Source organism: Tachysurus fulvidraco, chromosome 2 (assembly GCF_022655615.1).
Source record: "Tachysurus fulvidraco isolate hzauxx_2018 chromosome 2, HZAU_PFXX_2.0, whole genome shotgun sequence".
Taxonomy (NCBI): domain Eukaryota; kingdom Metazoa; phylum Chordata; class Actinopteri; order Siluriformes; family Bagridae; genus Tachysurus; species Tachysurus fulvidraco.
The window spans coordinates 12,724,612-12,742,626 of record NC_062519.1 but is presented as its reverse complement, the minus strand read 5'-3'; the positions used below and the strand labels follow the sequence as shown (position 1 = coordinate 12,742,626).

Here is an 18,015-nt window from a genome sequence, read left to right as displayed (position 1 = left end):
TTTGTGCTCCTTCAGCTACAAGAGCATTAGTGAGATCAGGAACAATGTGCACAGAATCAATGTGATGCTGGAGAATGTTTGTGCCTCTTAGTTTCAGTGAAGTAAAATCTTAACACTGCAGAATACAAAGACATTCTATGTACAAGTGCTTCTAGATTTGTGGCAAGAGTTTGAGGAAGAAGCAGATGTAGTGTGCAGTCAGGGGTGCACAAACTTTTGTATATATATATATATATATATATATATATATATATATATATATATATATATATATATATATTCTTTCTTTCTAGAGTTGATCTAGAATCGTACATTAGCTCGTTTGAATAAAATTGTATGAGCATATGTATGAGATTAATTAAAAACTTTATGGCAGAAAATAAAATGAATTCATAGTTTCTCTTATGACACACTGACAGTAGCCCAGAATAGACAATTAATAACAATCAAACACAAAACACTACTGTATAATCATCTTAAATACATTTAATAATAGATGTCATTGACTTTCATAAAATTTTACAAGATTGAATTCAAAAGGCTTTTGGATGTGTTTACTAAAACAGTAACAATCATTTAAATCACAATCTGCCTGTGTTATCTGATGAGAGGATATCATTCCTTCATTTAGAGCAAACCTTATCATTCCTGGAAAATAACATAACAAAAAATAGTACATTTAAGCAAAATTAAAAGAACCCCAACACTATAACAGCTCAGACTGATTCTAAATGTTACAGTTTACCAAGTCAAAGATTTGCATAGGAAACAGAACAAGTCCTTGAATGCTGGCGTTGGAGGAATTTTGGACTTTAGAAGTCAAAGGAAATGGAGGTCAGAAAGCTCTGAGCCACTGAAACACTGTAAAAACTATTTAAACTTTGAGGCAGGTTGTCTTTAATGGCAGTAAAAGGGGTATAGTTTTAGGAAAAGGAAGGCATCATGGGAAGAAGAAAAAAAATCATGCTGCTTTGCTTAAAACTAATATTTCAACTATTTAACTGTACAACAGGAAAAATTCACATTCACAAAGTTTTAATCCAAACTGATAAAATTACAGAATCATCACTCATTCTATATTTTTTTGAATAACTATGTTAAAAAAAATCAAATCAATATAAAAACATGATACATGTTCTTTTTTATGTTCTTAAAAGCCTGATAAATTCTAACATAAAAAATAATAATAATAACAACACGGCTCTGCTTGCCATGTACAATAAGGCTAGTGGTTTAAATATTTTCATATTTAAATGGCTCTGCAATCTGATAGCAAAGGTCATTTTTGGAAGACCAAATAAAAAAAGTTACATAAGATAAAAATACACTTAAGTGGCTTAGTGGCATATAAAATCTTTATATATGTATATATATTTTTAAATCATCTCTTATAAAGCCATTGAATCATAATTTTCCTTCAGTGCTTTGGGAGAGAGAAAAGAAAAGAAAACATTGCAAAGGCTATTTCTCTTATTCTTAAAAAAAAAAAAACTCACTCTATATAATGTTGTTTGTTTTTTTTTTTTTTAAATTTCCTAGCTGTAATTGCACATGAGATCCTTGCCCTGGGCCAGAGAGGAAGTGCACATAGCAATGAGGAGCTTAAACCTCATGTTCTGTTCAGGGTAAAATGACCCGAATCACATTTTAATCTTTTCAACATGAAACTTTATGTATGCTTTCATTTCGCTAATAAACATAAAAAATAATCTGAAAGGTCTTATATATATTCTTTCTTATATAACGTCTCATATATATTTATATATCAAAAAAGGGGTCATTTTAACCTGAATAACAAGGTAAAAGAAAAGAGATAAAAATGACTTATTCATAAACAAAAAAAAAAACAGATTACTGAGTCCATCACTCTCCATATTTATTTACAGTGCGCACACACATGCACACACACATGCGCATGCTGCTGTAAGGAGTGTATGAATGAGGACCACGTGTGTGATTATTGTTTCTATTGCTAATAGCTCAGATAAAGATATTGTAGCCGTGTTACTTTTAAATGAAAACTGCAAAAATGACCTGGGTCAATATGAATGAGTGGTGAACACTCATCATGGGGGATGTTTTACCTTGCTGAGGAAGTACACTTTCTGGATTAACAGGCTAGCTTCATAGTCTGTGCCACCTGCATGTTTTTTCTAGCACCTTGATCATCCTACTACACTAATCACCTAATGCATATGGCACAAATATTAAAACCAAGCCCATTTATTACACTATTATGTTCTTAAGTTTTACTTATTACTTTAAGAATCCACCTTGAAAGTCAATAAGTCAATACTTTAGGTACAGTTCCTAAAAAAAAACCTAAGGGATGCAGCAGAATCTAATCTACAATGATGGGTTGATGATAAGGGACTTGTTCAGCTACAGGCACTTTTTGTGGCTTATGGACACTAGCGCAAGAACCTTAACCTCGGAGCTACCATTAACCCACGTATTTACACTTATATAGACATCTTTATTAGGTCAAATTATACATAAAACAAAAAATCAAATAAACGTCTATACAGGATTACTGAATGCCTTCAAAAAGGGATCTTCAAATAAAGGATTACTTTAGATCCTTTTTGTTTGGGATGATCTCCCTGATGAGTTTTTTTCCCAAATGCCTGAGAAAAAGCTGCCATTCAACGATAATATTTAATTAAAAAAACATACTGTATGCATTTCTATATCAATCTATTATCAGTCTATGATCCTCTTCCTTCTTCTGTTGGTTTAATGCTGAAGGCACTGATTAAAGCTATATGTTTGGAGTGAGAACTAAACATTGCTCGCTACTTGTTTTATCACCAACAAATGCTTAAATGTTTCCTTCTGAATAAAATGGCCTTTTGGATTTGTGTTGTAGCACTGGTATGTATTTTACTTGGATTTTTTGGATGTATATATACATAAGAAATGTAAGTACCAGATTTAGTGTATGTATGTTTTTTTTTTTTTACCAGTATATGGCTATGTATGGCAGTGTATCAAATCATATCTAAGGTAATAAAGGTTTTGTTGACTGCTGATAATATAGAGATATCCTCCAAAATGATCTTGAAGACATAAAAAGTTGCCCTTTTTGTTTTAATAAAACTGGTGTTTGTATGTGTTAATATTCCTGCTGTAGCCATTTCACAGTATGTCCGAGTCGTCTATGCTGAAGCTGCTACGGCGGCTGCTGTCCACAGATGCTTCGGGCGACATGGCAGAGAGCAGTGGGTCTGTGCCCAGCGGCGATAGCCCCTCATCCATCCAGGACATCTCGTTCTTGCCTGCGTGAACCATAGTGCTACCAGCTGTGCCCCCTATAGAGCTCAAATCTCCCAGGCACCCCATGCCATCAGCATAACCTGGTATGCTGCCATCGCACAGGTCCAGTGCATGGCTGAAGTCAAAATGCTGTGTGCTGCCTACGGCCGAGTACTGCAGCGGTGGCTGGGGGTGGAGCTGAGAAACCTGGGGGTGGAGCTGTTGAGGGTGGAGCTGCTGAGGGTGAAGCTGCTGGGGCTGGGAGTGGAGTTGAGGGGGCTGATTAGGAGGAGGTCGCTGGTGGTGAAGATCATCAGGGCTGTTCTCCTGCTTCACAAACTGGTTCATGGTTTCAATGTTGTTCATGCCTGAGGGTGAATTGCTAGGCAGACCGTGCATTTGGGCTTGCATCTCCAGCTCCTGGACGAAAAACACAAGAAATTATTACATTTCCCAATAATGTAGTCTAACTGAATTTGAATACCATGTGCAAATCATAAGCTTTTGCTGGGTAACTATGACATGTTTTCACGTCTTTTTAATCATTTACCTGGATACGGAGCCACAACTGCTTATTGACCACCTCCATCCTCTTGAAGTTGCTCTCCACTTCCCTGGTTCTCTGCATGTCCTTCTGCATCCGTTTAATGTACTCTACTGAAGCCCGGAGAATAGTTCCCTTGTTCCAACGAACATCCCTAAGGAAGAAACAAGATGATGATCTACTACATTCTAACACATATCTAACACATTCAGTTTATTGTTGTGGAACTGAAAAGATATGGGAATAATTTTGTAAAGATACATTCTTGTTTTACTGAGAACATTTCCCAACTATACAGTATGAGTGATTGGCTGAAAAGGACTTACAGGTCATTCGTTTTAGGAATCATGGTGCCCAGCTCTTTGATGCGGTCATTAATATTGAACCTCCTTCTCCTTTCAACTAAATGATAAAAGAAAGCAGGACATGGCAAAATCAGTTATTTATAATCTGGCAAGCATATAGCAATACTTTGCTGAAGTTTTTCACCGTTCCTCCTTAGCCTTTTTGCTCAGTCCATTCCGAAAATTGTCTATGGGATTCACATCATGGCTTTGTAATGGGCACTTCAAAACATCTAATTTGCCAACTTTGGAGGTATGCCTCAGGATTTCTTAATAATACACTTTCCTCGTGATCTCATCTAATATTTAAAGTGCACCGGTCTTAGCTTGGTATCCTTTGGCTGAAAAGCCTCTTCTGTGTTTCTCCATAAGTTGTTCAAATCAATATGGCAAAATAGTTTTTTTGCTTCATCTGACTAGAAAACAATTCTCCACAAGCCGAGGTCTTGGTGACCACATGCAAGTCTTAAGTTTTGTATACTGGTCTTGGAGTATGGGCTTTTCTCCTAGATAATAGTCTTTCAGACCATAGCATACACACATATGTAGCTGATTCCTCCAAATCTTCACCAGTCACTTTATGGTTGACTTGGTGTTCAGTTGAACCTTTCAGTCCAAAATATATTCATATGTAGAAACTAGACAAGTGGAGTTCAACTGTGGTCTTTGCTGAGTTATTTTAAATTTCTTATAGTATCATAAGGCACTCTCTAAAAGCAGGCACTTTAAAAAAAAAAAAAACCTCTGATGTGAAGAAAGTAGATGCCTTAATTAAAATGGCAAAAGAAATTTAGAGTGATATGAAATGTGTATGTTAAAATCTTTGGCTTTGACTGTAGGCAACATTTTATGATCTCACACTATGACCGGTTCATTTGCAGCGAAAAATTTATAAAGCAGTATATATGATGCTATTATAGTATCCAAAGATGATCAGGTTTGGAACTTAGTGACGGTCCTGCAGCATTCCTGTTGCTTATTGTACCCATTCACTACCTGCAAATTGTCTCAGGCAATTACATTTTAATGCCATTGCAGCAGAATTGGCCTGGGTTAACGATACACCAAAGTGTTGTATGAAGTCAGCTAAATTTGCCCGGAGGTGGTAGGGGGTGGAAAGAAATGGAGGGTGTTTTGGGCAGGATAAAATGGGGCCAATGTACTTCAGACTGGGAGTGCTTGTAAATGAGAAAGGAAGAGGAAGGCAAAGAAAATAAAACTCACTCAGGTTGTGGTTGTCTTTTTTCTGTCTCTCCTTGGCCATTGCACGAGCTTCAGCATCTCAATAGAAATACAAATGGCAATCAGTCATGGTTGTTGCTGTGCAAGTACAAGATGACTTTATGACCATGTTTTATATATACGTATGTATAATGATGAAGCCTTTTCCCCATAAAAAACCTGTTTGGGAATGGTCAAGATGTCTTGTGGTTCATATAATAAAGTTACATAAACTCTTCCATTACTTATTTAGGTTTTAAAGCAGTGATCTTCATATAAAAAAAGACTGTCCCTGGTGACAATAATAGACTTATAAACAGGCACCTATCACATTTAACTGATACTGCCATATTAAAATGACAATCACTGCTCTTTACATACTGTCCAAACTCAGTCAGATATACAGTAACACATTATTGAACGGTGTGATGCCTTGGTTGTGATCGGTTCTACCTGATATCTCTCTTTTGTGATGTAGGTTGGCAGGGCAGGAGTTGCTAGTCATGCCGATGGCAGGACCTGCCATGCCAGGTCCAGTGTACACGTCCAAATGGCTGCTGGACAGAGGCAGCTAGGACAGACAAACAAAAGAGACATGAGAATTTGACAGATAGCCTTCCAGAATATTGTAGCATATATAAGAACACATTGGTCAGGGTCTAAGTAGTCAACATTGAAGAGATCAGGCAGGGTGACAGGCAGTGAGCTGTACGGACAACCAGAGGAAATTCGTTCTACCCCTGGGAGAAAGAAGATAGGAGAGACACCACTTTATTGTGTTTGAGGGATGTGGGTCAAGCCAAGCCATGGTATTGACTTGATGCAGTGCAGAGTTGGATAAGTGAATTCAGGCAGGTATGGTCTAGTCAATTTTTGGCTTTGGAGACATGCATCATGTGTGTTTTAGTGCTTTGCATGAGCATAACACCAACTGCTATACTGCATTTTGTATGCACCATTTCATGAAGGTACCACCCTTACAAGAGATGTTAATAGTTTTTTTTATGGCGCAGTATCTAGTATGACCTTGTTATATCATCATGATCGCAGTAAGAACAATAAATGTATATCTTTAGTGGTAAGTTGTAAAATTGACAGATTCTATGCTGATACACTAGTAACACATTGTGTTTTTTGCTCTAGAGGTGAAAGCAATGACTAACTTTGGCAGCTAGAGCTTAGGAGCTTTATAGTTTTATATATCCTGTATCTTTTATTCCATCTGAATGACTCAATATAATTCTTGGTGAGTGAATGCTTGGCTTCTAATGAGCCTTGACTGATAAGCCAGACTTCAATGGCCTCAGATAGCTTATCGCACGAGCTACTGGAGACCACAAAGGCAAACAAACACAAAATCAACACTAAACAAGGACCGGTAAAATCAACAAAATGGTTGTATATGGCTTAAATATACATTTAATAAAAAGCCATCTATTGTATACTTATTTAGTGGCACAAAAAAGCTTTTTTCACCAGACCCCAATGGGGGTCCCATCTTATGTATAGTTTTAGTGGGTAAAACTTCTAAAATGTCTCAGTTACATGCTTATGGAGGGAAATACCAGCTTGAATTTTTGAACTGGTTATGACTTTCTTTAAAGTTCAGACCCTTAATCAGTGGATAGGGACAATTGAGACAAACAAGCTGCCTCTGATTGTGCTGACAGACCAGAATTATGGCTGTAGTCTGCATTTCAAGAAGCACCGACCCCATATATATCCATCGTTCAATGTTCTCTGTTGATTTCAAAAAACAAATCTTGCATGTAGTTAACACATGCATGTATTTATAAATTGGAGTATTGGAGTTTTTCTATTGTACCTCTCCTAAGCTCTCTTTTTTTAAAACTTGATTTTCATTCATTAAGAACGATTTCATAAATAATGAAAACGCAAATCCATTGTCCACCCTCTTTATTTAATCTGTGTTGCATGTATGCAAATATATAACATAATGTACATACTCATAACATCTGTTAGTTTACAAAAACCTGGGAAAACACCAAATGCCAGTCTCCTTCACACACTCATAAGCATTCGAATTCAAAACCTACTGAATTCCTTTAAGCAACTTGGAGCAAAGATCAATCCTCACTACAGGAAATAGAGTCTAAGCATTCTGTTGAATGAGAAAAGCCAATCAATTGCTAATCAATGTGCAGGGAGGTCATGACAGATCTGAGCAAAACAGAGCAAACGCTCGATAAAGCTTGATAACTGCAGAACACAGCGTCAAAATATAGTTTGTTGATTGCTATTACTTGTGTTTTGGAGCCAGATACATTAATTGTGTGTACAGAAAAAAAAAGATTGAATTCAAATTAACATTACCATAAATTTTACTTTTAATATGTCAATATAAGTTTAAATTAGGACATTTATAGAGGTAATTATTGAGGTAAGAGAGTCAAACAATGCACATAAACTCAGTCAAAGAACTTAGCAAAAGCAACTTTCACACACCTACAGTACATTTTTCCTAACAGTTAAACACTCTCATTCTCTTTCTGTCACTCACACTCTGGAGCTCTGTGCTGTTCAGATAATCAACAATTTCTTCCCTCTCTAAAGCAAATGATGTTACCTCAAATGAGATACAAAGGAGAGAATCAGTGACCAGACCTGCCTTACCAGCTGGAGTTTCTCACCGTCGATCACCTCTACAATGGCATATGTCTTGTTCATGTCCTTCATGCTAGCTGCCGAGTCTCTCCTAGCTGCTTGAGCCAGCTGTCTGAGCGACTAATCTGACCTTCTGCTACTTTTTCCTCACCACAAAAAAAAAAAAAACGATGAACTTTCCCCTATCTGGACTTTCAGCCTTGTTTTCTCCTCCATCCTCCCTCCTTCCTCTAAAGTCTCCTCCACTGCCCCAATCCCAACCTAATGCCTTGTAAACAAGTTGAACTCTAACTGGAGGTGGCTTAATTGTTAATGCTGCACAGTTCTTTTAAATACAAGTAGAACATCATGCCATTCTGAGCAATAGGTGCATTACAAAAATTGAAAATGAGCTGTTCTGAAGTGCATATACAGTAACAAAACAGTATTGCAGCATCTCAGTTGTATGGAAAGGGTCTGTACTATAATCGGAATTTATTTGCTGATGACCAACAAAGACGCTTTTCTTTTTCCCCTAAGCCCAATAACATCTAGGCAACAAATGGCTCATCAGTATTGCACTGCTGAGTCACTGCATGCGTTGAAAATAGACACTGTTAAAGAAGTGGTGATTTATGCTTACAGTGTACGACTTAATCAGTCCATTTTCCACTTACCTTACATGAGTCATTCATTCGCGTTATTTATCTTCACAAAAGGGCCAAGCAGACTAAAACGTGTGTGTGACTCAAAAACAAAACAAAAGAAAACAGAAAAAAAGAGATCAGGTCATTTACTTACTGTGTTTGGCATCTGTACCACAGGGTCGTAGCTGGACTGCATGCTTATGATGTCCTCAATAACTTCCTCCATCTGCTTGAAAATATATAGAAACTGCTTCTTTAATGAGTTTTTTTTTTTGGTCAACAGAGCAAAAATAGTCAACACAAAACTTCATGGATTTTTTTTTTCTTTTTACATTAACTGCAGTATACGCGTTTATCTACTCATAATCATAATAAACATCATTTTATATATCATATAAAGCATACTGTGCCATATAAGGCATTATTTCACTCTGAAAACAAAGCGTTTCTAGAACGGGTATTCCTCTCTCACTCTCATATCGTATAGATTTATCGCTCAGTTGTTTGTCCCACAGACATCATACTACAGACTTAAATGTGAGAAGATGAGGAAAAAAGACCAAAGTCTACTGAGTTCAAAAGGACTCTGCAGTGTCTTCTGCCTTCCCTGTCACTCTTTAATCTCTAATTACACCACTGCAACCATAATTGGCCACTTAAACTCCAGTGACAACCGAGTTTGGCTAGTTAACACTCTGACCTTTGGGTGATCTAAAAAAATACATGCAAGAAATGGAAAAAGGAAAAAAGTCTGAATGCACTGAAATGAGTGTGGATATGGTGTGCAGTGAATTTTGGAATATTGTGGACCAATAATATAACATTTATTTATTTTTCTCTGGTACATTAACACACTGTTTTAATTAAAAAGAAGTCCAAATAAATTAGAACATGCATGAGGTCAACTGAACTCATGTCAAGTGAAATATTTGACCCTGACATTCAGTCACACTTAGAAATGTTCCTAATTCAGCACTACTGGAATATTTATAATACCTTTGGTTTCGATTAGTTATTATGATCTTTTCTTACTTACAGGTAGAATTAACACACACTGGTTAAAGCAGTTGTTAATTATTTGAATTAACTTCAATCTGTCTATTTTCTTCCAGTTTCACTGGTTTTTGCAACCCAAAACCCACCATTCCTTCCCAACCAAGTAATTTAAAATGTTATGATTCCCTAGGGTGTGTACAGAAACAACGATTTTATACATTAACGTGCATAATTTAAATCTGGTAAGTTTTATGCAAATTCATTTTACCACTCATGATTTATGGCTGTTTGAGTTCATTAAGTTCCACCTCACCACAATATTTAAAATATAATAGTTTACACATTTTTTGGAGGTCCACCAATGAGGTTCAAAGTATTTTGGGATTTCCAAGCTTTGGACAATCATTTTACATCAAATTTGTATGTCAAAAATCCTGGGACTTGTTCACAAACAAAGATATAGCATATTATGAAGGGGAAAAATACTTTGTGTCACAAAGATATAAGACACAAATATATAGTGTTCTAGGACTGGAAGTATGTACCTCTTTCTCATGGCTGCAGCTGATGTTCAGCATAGCCATAGGACTGTTGGGGGCGCTGTTCCCTGTGGGGGTGACAAGCTGTGACGCACATGGTGACGGCAAGGGTTGCACAGCACCGGCTGACTGGCACTGCACCATGCTGGGTGAAGAGGGGTGGACTATCCCAGCTGCAGCATGGACAGCTTGCTTGGGGGCGAATGTACTATGCAGGTACTCCTTCACCTGCTGCTTCTGAGACTGGCGGATGTGGTAGTCAGTGGGGTTCTCCAGATGTGTTTGTACCTGCCAGGGAAAAACATGAAAAGTCATCACTGGAGAAGGACCCAAAAAGAAATGTTAACCTAAACAGTAAAATAGCACAAACAAAATTTAACTATTGACTCAAAAAAAAATCCTGCAGTTTCGGTAGTGATTTTAGTTCCAATGTGTGAAAGTTTCATTGTTTTCCCCTAACTTCTACAAGTCTTCAGTCCAGGTGATGGGCATGAAAGGGGCATGGGCACGTTCATAAAAAATGTGGTCTTCTTCTGTGAGGTAACATGCCTGGCTTTCACATCAGATCTATCTCTCATCAACCTTAAAATTACATCTGCCACATGTGGAATGCCAAGATGTAATGACTAAAGGCGAATGCTCATTTCATTTCAAGCTTGCACTACCAGACCAACACCATTCAATCCTTTTAATGGCTGTGTTTCAACTTAACAGTAGACACGGTCACAAAGCAGCTTTACAGAAATCCGGTTACAGACTTAGCTCCCTAATCAGCAAACCAGAGGTGATGGTGTTGAAGGAAAAATTCCCTGAGATGACAAAAAAAATCTTTTGAGCAACATACTTCTTCTGCATGGCAACAAATAGTGGAATTACAACATTTATACCAACTGATCCTCAATCTACTCTGGCTTTTGCACAGATTTGGTCAAGTCTGTTTCAGTCTCATCTCAAATCCAATAGTATTGGATTACTTTTCTCTGTTTAAAAATGACCAGTAAGCATATGCTTGAAAACAGCACCACCCTACATATAGCAGAAAGTCTATATACACAATATCGCATCTTTGCAATTAGGAAAAAGAACATGTTAATTGGATAACATCCAAACAGTCAGCAGATAGTAGAATGAATCCTACAATGGCTCCGGGATTAGCAGTTAAAAGCAGCTCTACTTTCAGATTTGCCCAATAAGCATTAATCACTCGTGTACTGGCATACTTTAAATAAACTTAATGGTCAAGGAAATGCTTAGCAGTCAGCATTGACAAAGTGAAAATAATTCCACCAAGGGCATTTACACTTAGCTCATATGCCCAGCCCTGGGAAACAGTACTACATATATTCAGTTGCTGTGAGATCCCCGAAGTGAAATTCCAGAAGGGCAGTGAAGCTGGTGGCCACTGGCCATAATGCTTCCTTCCAGATTTCTCTACCCAGACATGGCAGGATGAATGGCTCTGTAAACTTTCCAAGCCTTGGCTGGCATATGCTGATGACTCACTCCTAATGCTTTCCATAAGTGGCATGAATCACAACACTCCCAGCTCCAGTATGGCATCCACAATGAGCACGCAGTCCAGTCAGAGAGATGCAAACATACGGCTACCATACTTTCTCCTAAAAGTCTTTTTCTCCTAAAAAGCCTCACTTAAAACAATGTCAGAATGCCAGTTAAGGTGCACTAGAGTTGCCTTACTTATGCAATCCTTAGTTACAAATTGTACTCAAAATAAAGCCACAGATACAATCGCTTTTTATCTGTTTAGTAGAAACAAATCACGTAACTAATACACCTGATCACTATCAGATGTAAAATTCCACCGTAAAATTCCACTCAAACCCTAAACAACAGGGCTGAGCATCTGCCGGTAGTAATTTCTAGCAAGAAACAGGAACCTTAACCGTAGACATTTGAGGAATGTCCAATACAGTACAAATAATCCACCTATAATCTAATGCTTGTGATGTTCACTGAGGTCACAAATGTCTATGAAGTGGAGAGGGGGCACAATCTCACCTATTATCTGATTCCATGACTTATCTCCCCATTGAGAACACATGATGGCACAAAGACTAACAATAGGGCTAAGCATCTGCCAGTAATAATTTCTAACAACATACAGGTACCCGTATTTTCCTACAACCTACATGATTGCTGCTCCACCACATTCTTCTTTAAAAGATTCATTGATCTTTTCCATTTCCTAACCTTGCATGAGCTGTGATCAAGATTTCATGAGTTAAATATGGCTTGAGCTACTGTACCTCTTAACCAGTATGGCACGTGAAAAAGATTACGCAAGTGCCCAATTCCCAATAATTTGGCCTCTTATGCCCTGTTGGGACGTCATCATACTGCAGCTCTTAGTAGAAAGTAGGATTAGGCAGTCTTGAAGGACCTCATACATGCCTCTAAAATCCTTGCTCGGAAGGAATATGAGACTTGGATTGGAACAAGAGTGCATACTCTAATGAGACTCAGCTTTAAAGCTTACATATCTACATTTACAGCATTTAGCAGACACTCTTATCACAGTGACTTACATTGTCTTCTATCAGTTTGTACACCTGAGCAATTGAGGGTTAAGGACCTTGCTCAGGGGCCCTGCAGTGGCAACTTGGTGGACCTGGGATTCGAACCAATGACCTTCCGATCAGTAGTCGAACATATTATTACAGCAAATATTCAGTATAGTCACAGAGGCGATGAGGTAGTAGTTGATAGTATAATGATTTAATCAAAACTTTTGAGATTAAAGTCTCCACGATGCCACATGAATGACAGTTTCTTACCTTCAGCACCTCGACAGGCACCTGCATTGGTGCTGGGAAGTGCACAGGTGCATTGATGGCGGGTGTGGGAGCAGATCCGGACACCTGCTGTTGCATTTGATGCAGGTGACGCTGACGTTCCCGCTGCTCCTCCTGCTGCAATTGTTCGCGCATGAGCAGCTGGCGCATGCCTACGCGAGACACCATGGCAGGGGGGCGTGGGGGCCGAGCAGCTGCCGCACAGTCCAGCCCGAAAGATGGTGTGATAGCTACAGGAGAAGTTGGAAAACAGACAGGCATGAGGATGCAAAGTGTAAAGAAAAAAAATATGTGCAATTTAATAACAAAGCAAATATGATTCATTTTACATTTGCACCAAGGAAGAATTTGCATTAGAAATGATTGCTGAAATGTATTAAGCTGTCTTAACAGATATGTCCCGTGGCCTACTGAAATTCATAGACTGTACTATAATGATCATCGGCCCTTTTCCTGGAGATCTGCCTTCATACAATCCCTATCTCACATCTCATCCAATACACCTGCTTAACCTGATTAGCCAGATGAGCTCTGTTGGAACTGTCAGGAGATTTCCAGAAACCAAACTGGGGTAAATGCTGTAGCATCGCTGCGTGTGCCAGGAGTACAGACTCAAGCTGATTGCAACTGAAATAAATAAAGCTTAAAGCCATGCTGCGTAACCTCGTCGCTGACTGAGGAAGTCATGTGAGCATCATGTGCCCTGCTTGTTTTCATCATGTGAGTGGTATGTCCTTGTGGGGCACACCCCCAAACATCCTCATGCTAAATCTCTGTCCCCCTCCTATTTCATCTGGAGGACTGGGGAGTCCCTACAAGGGTGAGTTCCCCTTTTTTGGTTCACGGTTACAAGCTGATGCAAATCGGCCATGACTTTGCTCTTTTCCAGCTGCTGAACCATAGAGGAATAGAGACAAACCATGAGCATTTCAGGGGATGATGGATCATAAAATCATTATATAGCCCACCAGAAAAGTAAAAGATCATATGTGCCAAAATCTATATTGCTATCGATCCATGTTTTGGCTGCATGGAAACCTAACTAAGTAACTGCTTGGTGGCTTTTCCAAGTGCAGAGCTTGGATTTGAAGTATCAGAAAGCCCTGTTACATTCTGAAGCAAAACAGAAATCAAAATAAGTGAACACGAATGTGCTGGATGAATAAAGTTGGAAGAAAAACAACAACCAATCTCGGTCTGCCTCTTGTTTCATACCTAGCTGTTTGGAATGAGCTAGCTCATGTGAATTCTTATGAATTTGGCAGTGTGGTGGCATGGCTGGTGCATGCCCAACTCCAGACTCCAGTTATTAGCACTTACCGCTGACCATGTTAAAAAAAGGAAGAAAAAAAAAAAAAAAAGACAGGCTGGATATGGAGAAAAGCTTATTGTGGACGAGGTACAATAAGCAAGACAGCTCCTATTGAGATAGGACTGAAGCAGCATTTAGCCCACTGTGTATATTTCAGTGGCTGATTTAGACACACACACACACACACACACACACACACACACACACACACACACACACACACACACACACACACACACACACAGCTGGCTTTGTGGTGATGGATAGTCAACGGACACTCTCAGGCTTTGTCACCAGGGCCACAGTTTGACTCCTTTCCAGCAGAACCAAGCTCTGGGACCAAGTGGCTCGAGGACAGCGGACACTCAGCACAGCTGGCCTGACTCACAGCTGCCAGAACACCTGGGCCTTAGTCCAGGAGATAAAAAGGTGGTGTGCAGACATGCCATCTAATGTATTAATAACCATCACAAAGTGAGGGATGTCATTCTTGACTGCTTGAGTAATTACCTAGAATAAATAGAGATGGAATAGTAACCCTGAAATGCTCCAGCCTGAATTTCTTAGTTAGGTTTGTATAGCCTTACTTCTCAGTTGTTCTTTACAATAACATGGTTAGCTTTCGGAGTTTTCGCTCAAAGCTTTCCCTCTGAAGCTCTCCCACTCCGCCCATGTGGAATGCCAAGCTTTTGAATGCACTGACTATGACGTTCAAACGTGCGAACCTTGCACAAGTTGCCTATTGTCAGAGCCGGGCTACGATATCACAGTATGTCCACATCAAAGGGGAGGGAGGGACGAAATCTCATGGAAAAGATGGGCCTAGCAATGGTAGCACAAACACACATGCTATGCTTTTTTTAGCTGTTGACACGTCCATGTTAAGTAGTGCCATTTTACAAGGCCGGCTTAATGCTTCTAAATCTAGGGCTGCACTTAACTGCATTGTGGGTAATCTTTTTTTTTGCTATCAGAGTATTCTTCTTTAGCCATGTCTATGATCTTAAACCTCACATTGAAAACATGTAAACATGGTCACTGTAAGGACAAAAGGAGAATTTCCAGCAAAATGGAAAGAGGAAGAGCTACAATTGCAGTTCTACATTGGATTTCTCAAGTACAATCCAATATGCATTAGCAACGGCTAAACCTGAGACTAAATTCATATCATTATCTTTATTTTGAAATCAGATACGTGACTAATCAATACAGATGTAAGCACGTTGGATATGTCCTTGATTGTTCTAAGTTCAGGTTCAGACATTAGCTCTTGTCCACAGGGTCATGAACAACCTGACATTGCCTTTAGGGTACACTCACCTTCCCCAACCATGTCTCCCTGTTTCACCCTCTCCTACTGTGTCTAGCATAACGGTGAGGCAAGAAGGACCAAAATAGCCTCACGCTCTTTCTGTTCCTCTTTTCAGATACACCCTTTTCCCCTGGGGTAGCTTTACCCAGGGCCTAAGTGTAATATGGAGCCATGTCTAATGTGTACAATGAACTTTCACTGACAGTTTTACGGATTGGATTTTACAAGCCTGAGCAGGTGATTTAGGTTGGGTGGGGTGAGGGGTTTGTTGATGGGGTTTGAGATGAGGAGTTTTGGGGAAAGGGTGTTTCCTAAGATCAGTTCTGGTACCTTGCTATGTATGGAAAATATCAAAAAAGAGTATGCCAATAAGCAGTTTTGCAAAATGACAGCTGATTCAAGAGCATTAGGGAAAAAAAGTGAAAAATGCCAAATAAACAAATAAAACAAATAATCTAAAACAAACTAGGGTAATTGGAAGGGTTGACCGATATGGCTTCTGACTATGGACTTCTGATTATGGTGGTGCTGTTCTGGACCACATTCCTGGTCTGGAAATCCAAATACGAGCCCTGATTGGGTGTCTTGTTCATTTGACTGCACTTCTGTCTTTGCAACCCCACACTTTTTTCCTTCCTCTTTTTATGTCACGCTAACTAAAAGCCTTCATTATGGCTAACAACAAAGTGTAAAAGTGCAGAAAGAAGTGTGACTTTCATCCATAAAGGTGTTTAAAGCGATGGAATTTGACACATAATGAATATCTTGGAGGTCTTCAACTTATAAAAAGACTTGATACAGTTTAACCTTGAAGTTTATCTGTAAGACTCATTCTTACTTCAGTGCATACTATCCTTCTAAGACTTACAACACTACTTATAATTAACAGCCTTTTAACAATGTCTAATTTTGTGATCCCTTGATCCGGTTTAACGCATAAAAGTTCCATTTACATTCTGGTTGTTGCTTCATGTCGTTCCAGCAATATTTTCCTTGCATTGCAAATAAATAAATAAAGAAATAAATAAAGCAAAACGAAACTAAATGCAATTTCTTTTCTCTTTTGTTTTTGAATACAAAACTTATTGTTTTTAACATACTGCACGTTATGTCCCATGATTAAAATTCCCCAAATGATGTAGCCATCATGTGCCATGAAGTCATACCAAAAGAAACGCCCATCCGAGTCTTAATGACCACACTGACGGTCCAACCTCCTCCTCCAAATAAATAAATAAATAAATAATATATATATATAAACATCACATTTCTTCTGACTCTTATTGGCTTCTGCTTTCACACAACATGAAGCAAGTGAGTTATGTCCTCATACCAAATAGAGAAGTGCACTTTTGCAATCCAGTCAGTTTCATTTTTCTATAAAGATCTGATTTAAATAAAACATAATTTAACAAGCCAACGGGAGCCTAATGGAAATAAAGTCATATTTGAACAAAATGAAATTTCTCAGCATTATGCATTTTTTAAAAAGTTTAAAAAATGGGAAGGAAAATGGAACAATTATTTAAAGATCCAGGTTTTGGCAGCAGTACAACCTGCGAAAGTGGCAAAGTCAAAATGTCATCAGTGTTGGTTTTGCTTTTAACAGGTCCCTAAAATTAACAGCAAATAATTATCCGCAGCTCAAACCATCAAGGTAGCACTTCTACTTGAGTGCTGTTCAAAATACTATTTGGGGAACCCAAAAAATTTCCCAAAGTCAACCTGAAGTTTCAGTTCCATTGCATTCTCAACACACAACTGAAGGAACTTCCAGAATCTGATATTATGCAGATTACAGCCTCTGTGGAGATTTATTGTTGCCTATTAGGTAGGCATAGCAAATGTACACATCAAAATATTTTCATTCATTTTTGTAAAAAAAAAAAAAAAAAAAATATATATATATATATATATATATATATATATATATATATATATATATATATATATATATATAGTTTCTTTATTGATTAGGGCTGTTTCAGTGTCACCAAACTGTCGACTGTTTCAGAATGTTAATTAAAAATTTCAAAAGACTTTGTGCTTCGTGCACTTTTCTGATATCAAGTGAGTTTGAAACGTAACACGATAAAATACAGACAACTTATTAAAGAAATCATCACTTCCTTTTACAGATATGGTACATATTATGGTCATGGGACTTACTAATGCTCAACTTGCACAGTCAAGTCCACTACAACAAGCATTTAAATCTGAGTTCAAATATTGCATTAAAATTTGTAATATATGTGTCATTTAGATTGTGGCATGCTCTGAAGACACTACCATCTCTATCATGTACACTGAAATCACGTATCTCATGCAAATCAATCAGAATTATTACACAATACACAAATGGACAATTAGTACTTAATTTTGCTGAACACGTCCTTCTATGCCTTTGCTGATTACTGGTTACTTGTAC

General features: G+C 38.2%; 1 protein-coding gene across 5 annotated transcripts in view; it reads right to left on the bottom strand.

Moving 5' to 3' along the window:
• Positions 1-468: 468 nt before the first annotated feature.
• Positions 469-18,015, bottom strand: part of tfeb (transcription factor EB) — a 32,385-nt gene continuing 14,838 nt past the window's right edge. For 3 of the 5 annotated variants that reach the window (XM_027144290.2, XM_027144291.2, XM_027144287.2), the window contains exons 2-9: positions 12,946-13,193; positions 10,157-10,438; positions 8,770-8,844; positions 5,818-5,935; positions 5,368-5,424; positions 4,126-4,201; positions 3,806-3,953; positions 469-3,675 (exon numbers count right to left, since the gene is read on the bottom strand). In XM_027144290.2, the coding sequence (XP_027000091.1) occupies positions 3,139-3,675; positions 3,806-3,953; positions 4,126-4,201; positions 5,368-5,424; positions 5,818-5,935; positions 8,770-8,844; positions 10,157-10,438; positions 12,946-13,131 (1,479 nt within the window). In that variant the 5' untranslated portion in view covers positions 13,132-13,193 and the 3' untranslated portion in view covers positions 469-3,138. The remainder of the gene's footprint in view (positions 3,676-3,805; positions 3,954-4,125; positions 4,202-5,367; positions 5,425-5,817; positions 5,936-8,769; positions 8,845-10,156; positions 10,439-12,945; positions 13,194-18,015) is intronic. The other 2 variants (XM_027144289.2, XM_027144288.2) reach the window with 2 other exon arrangements.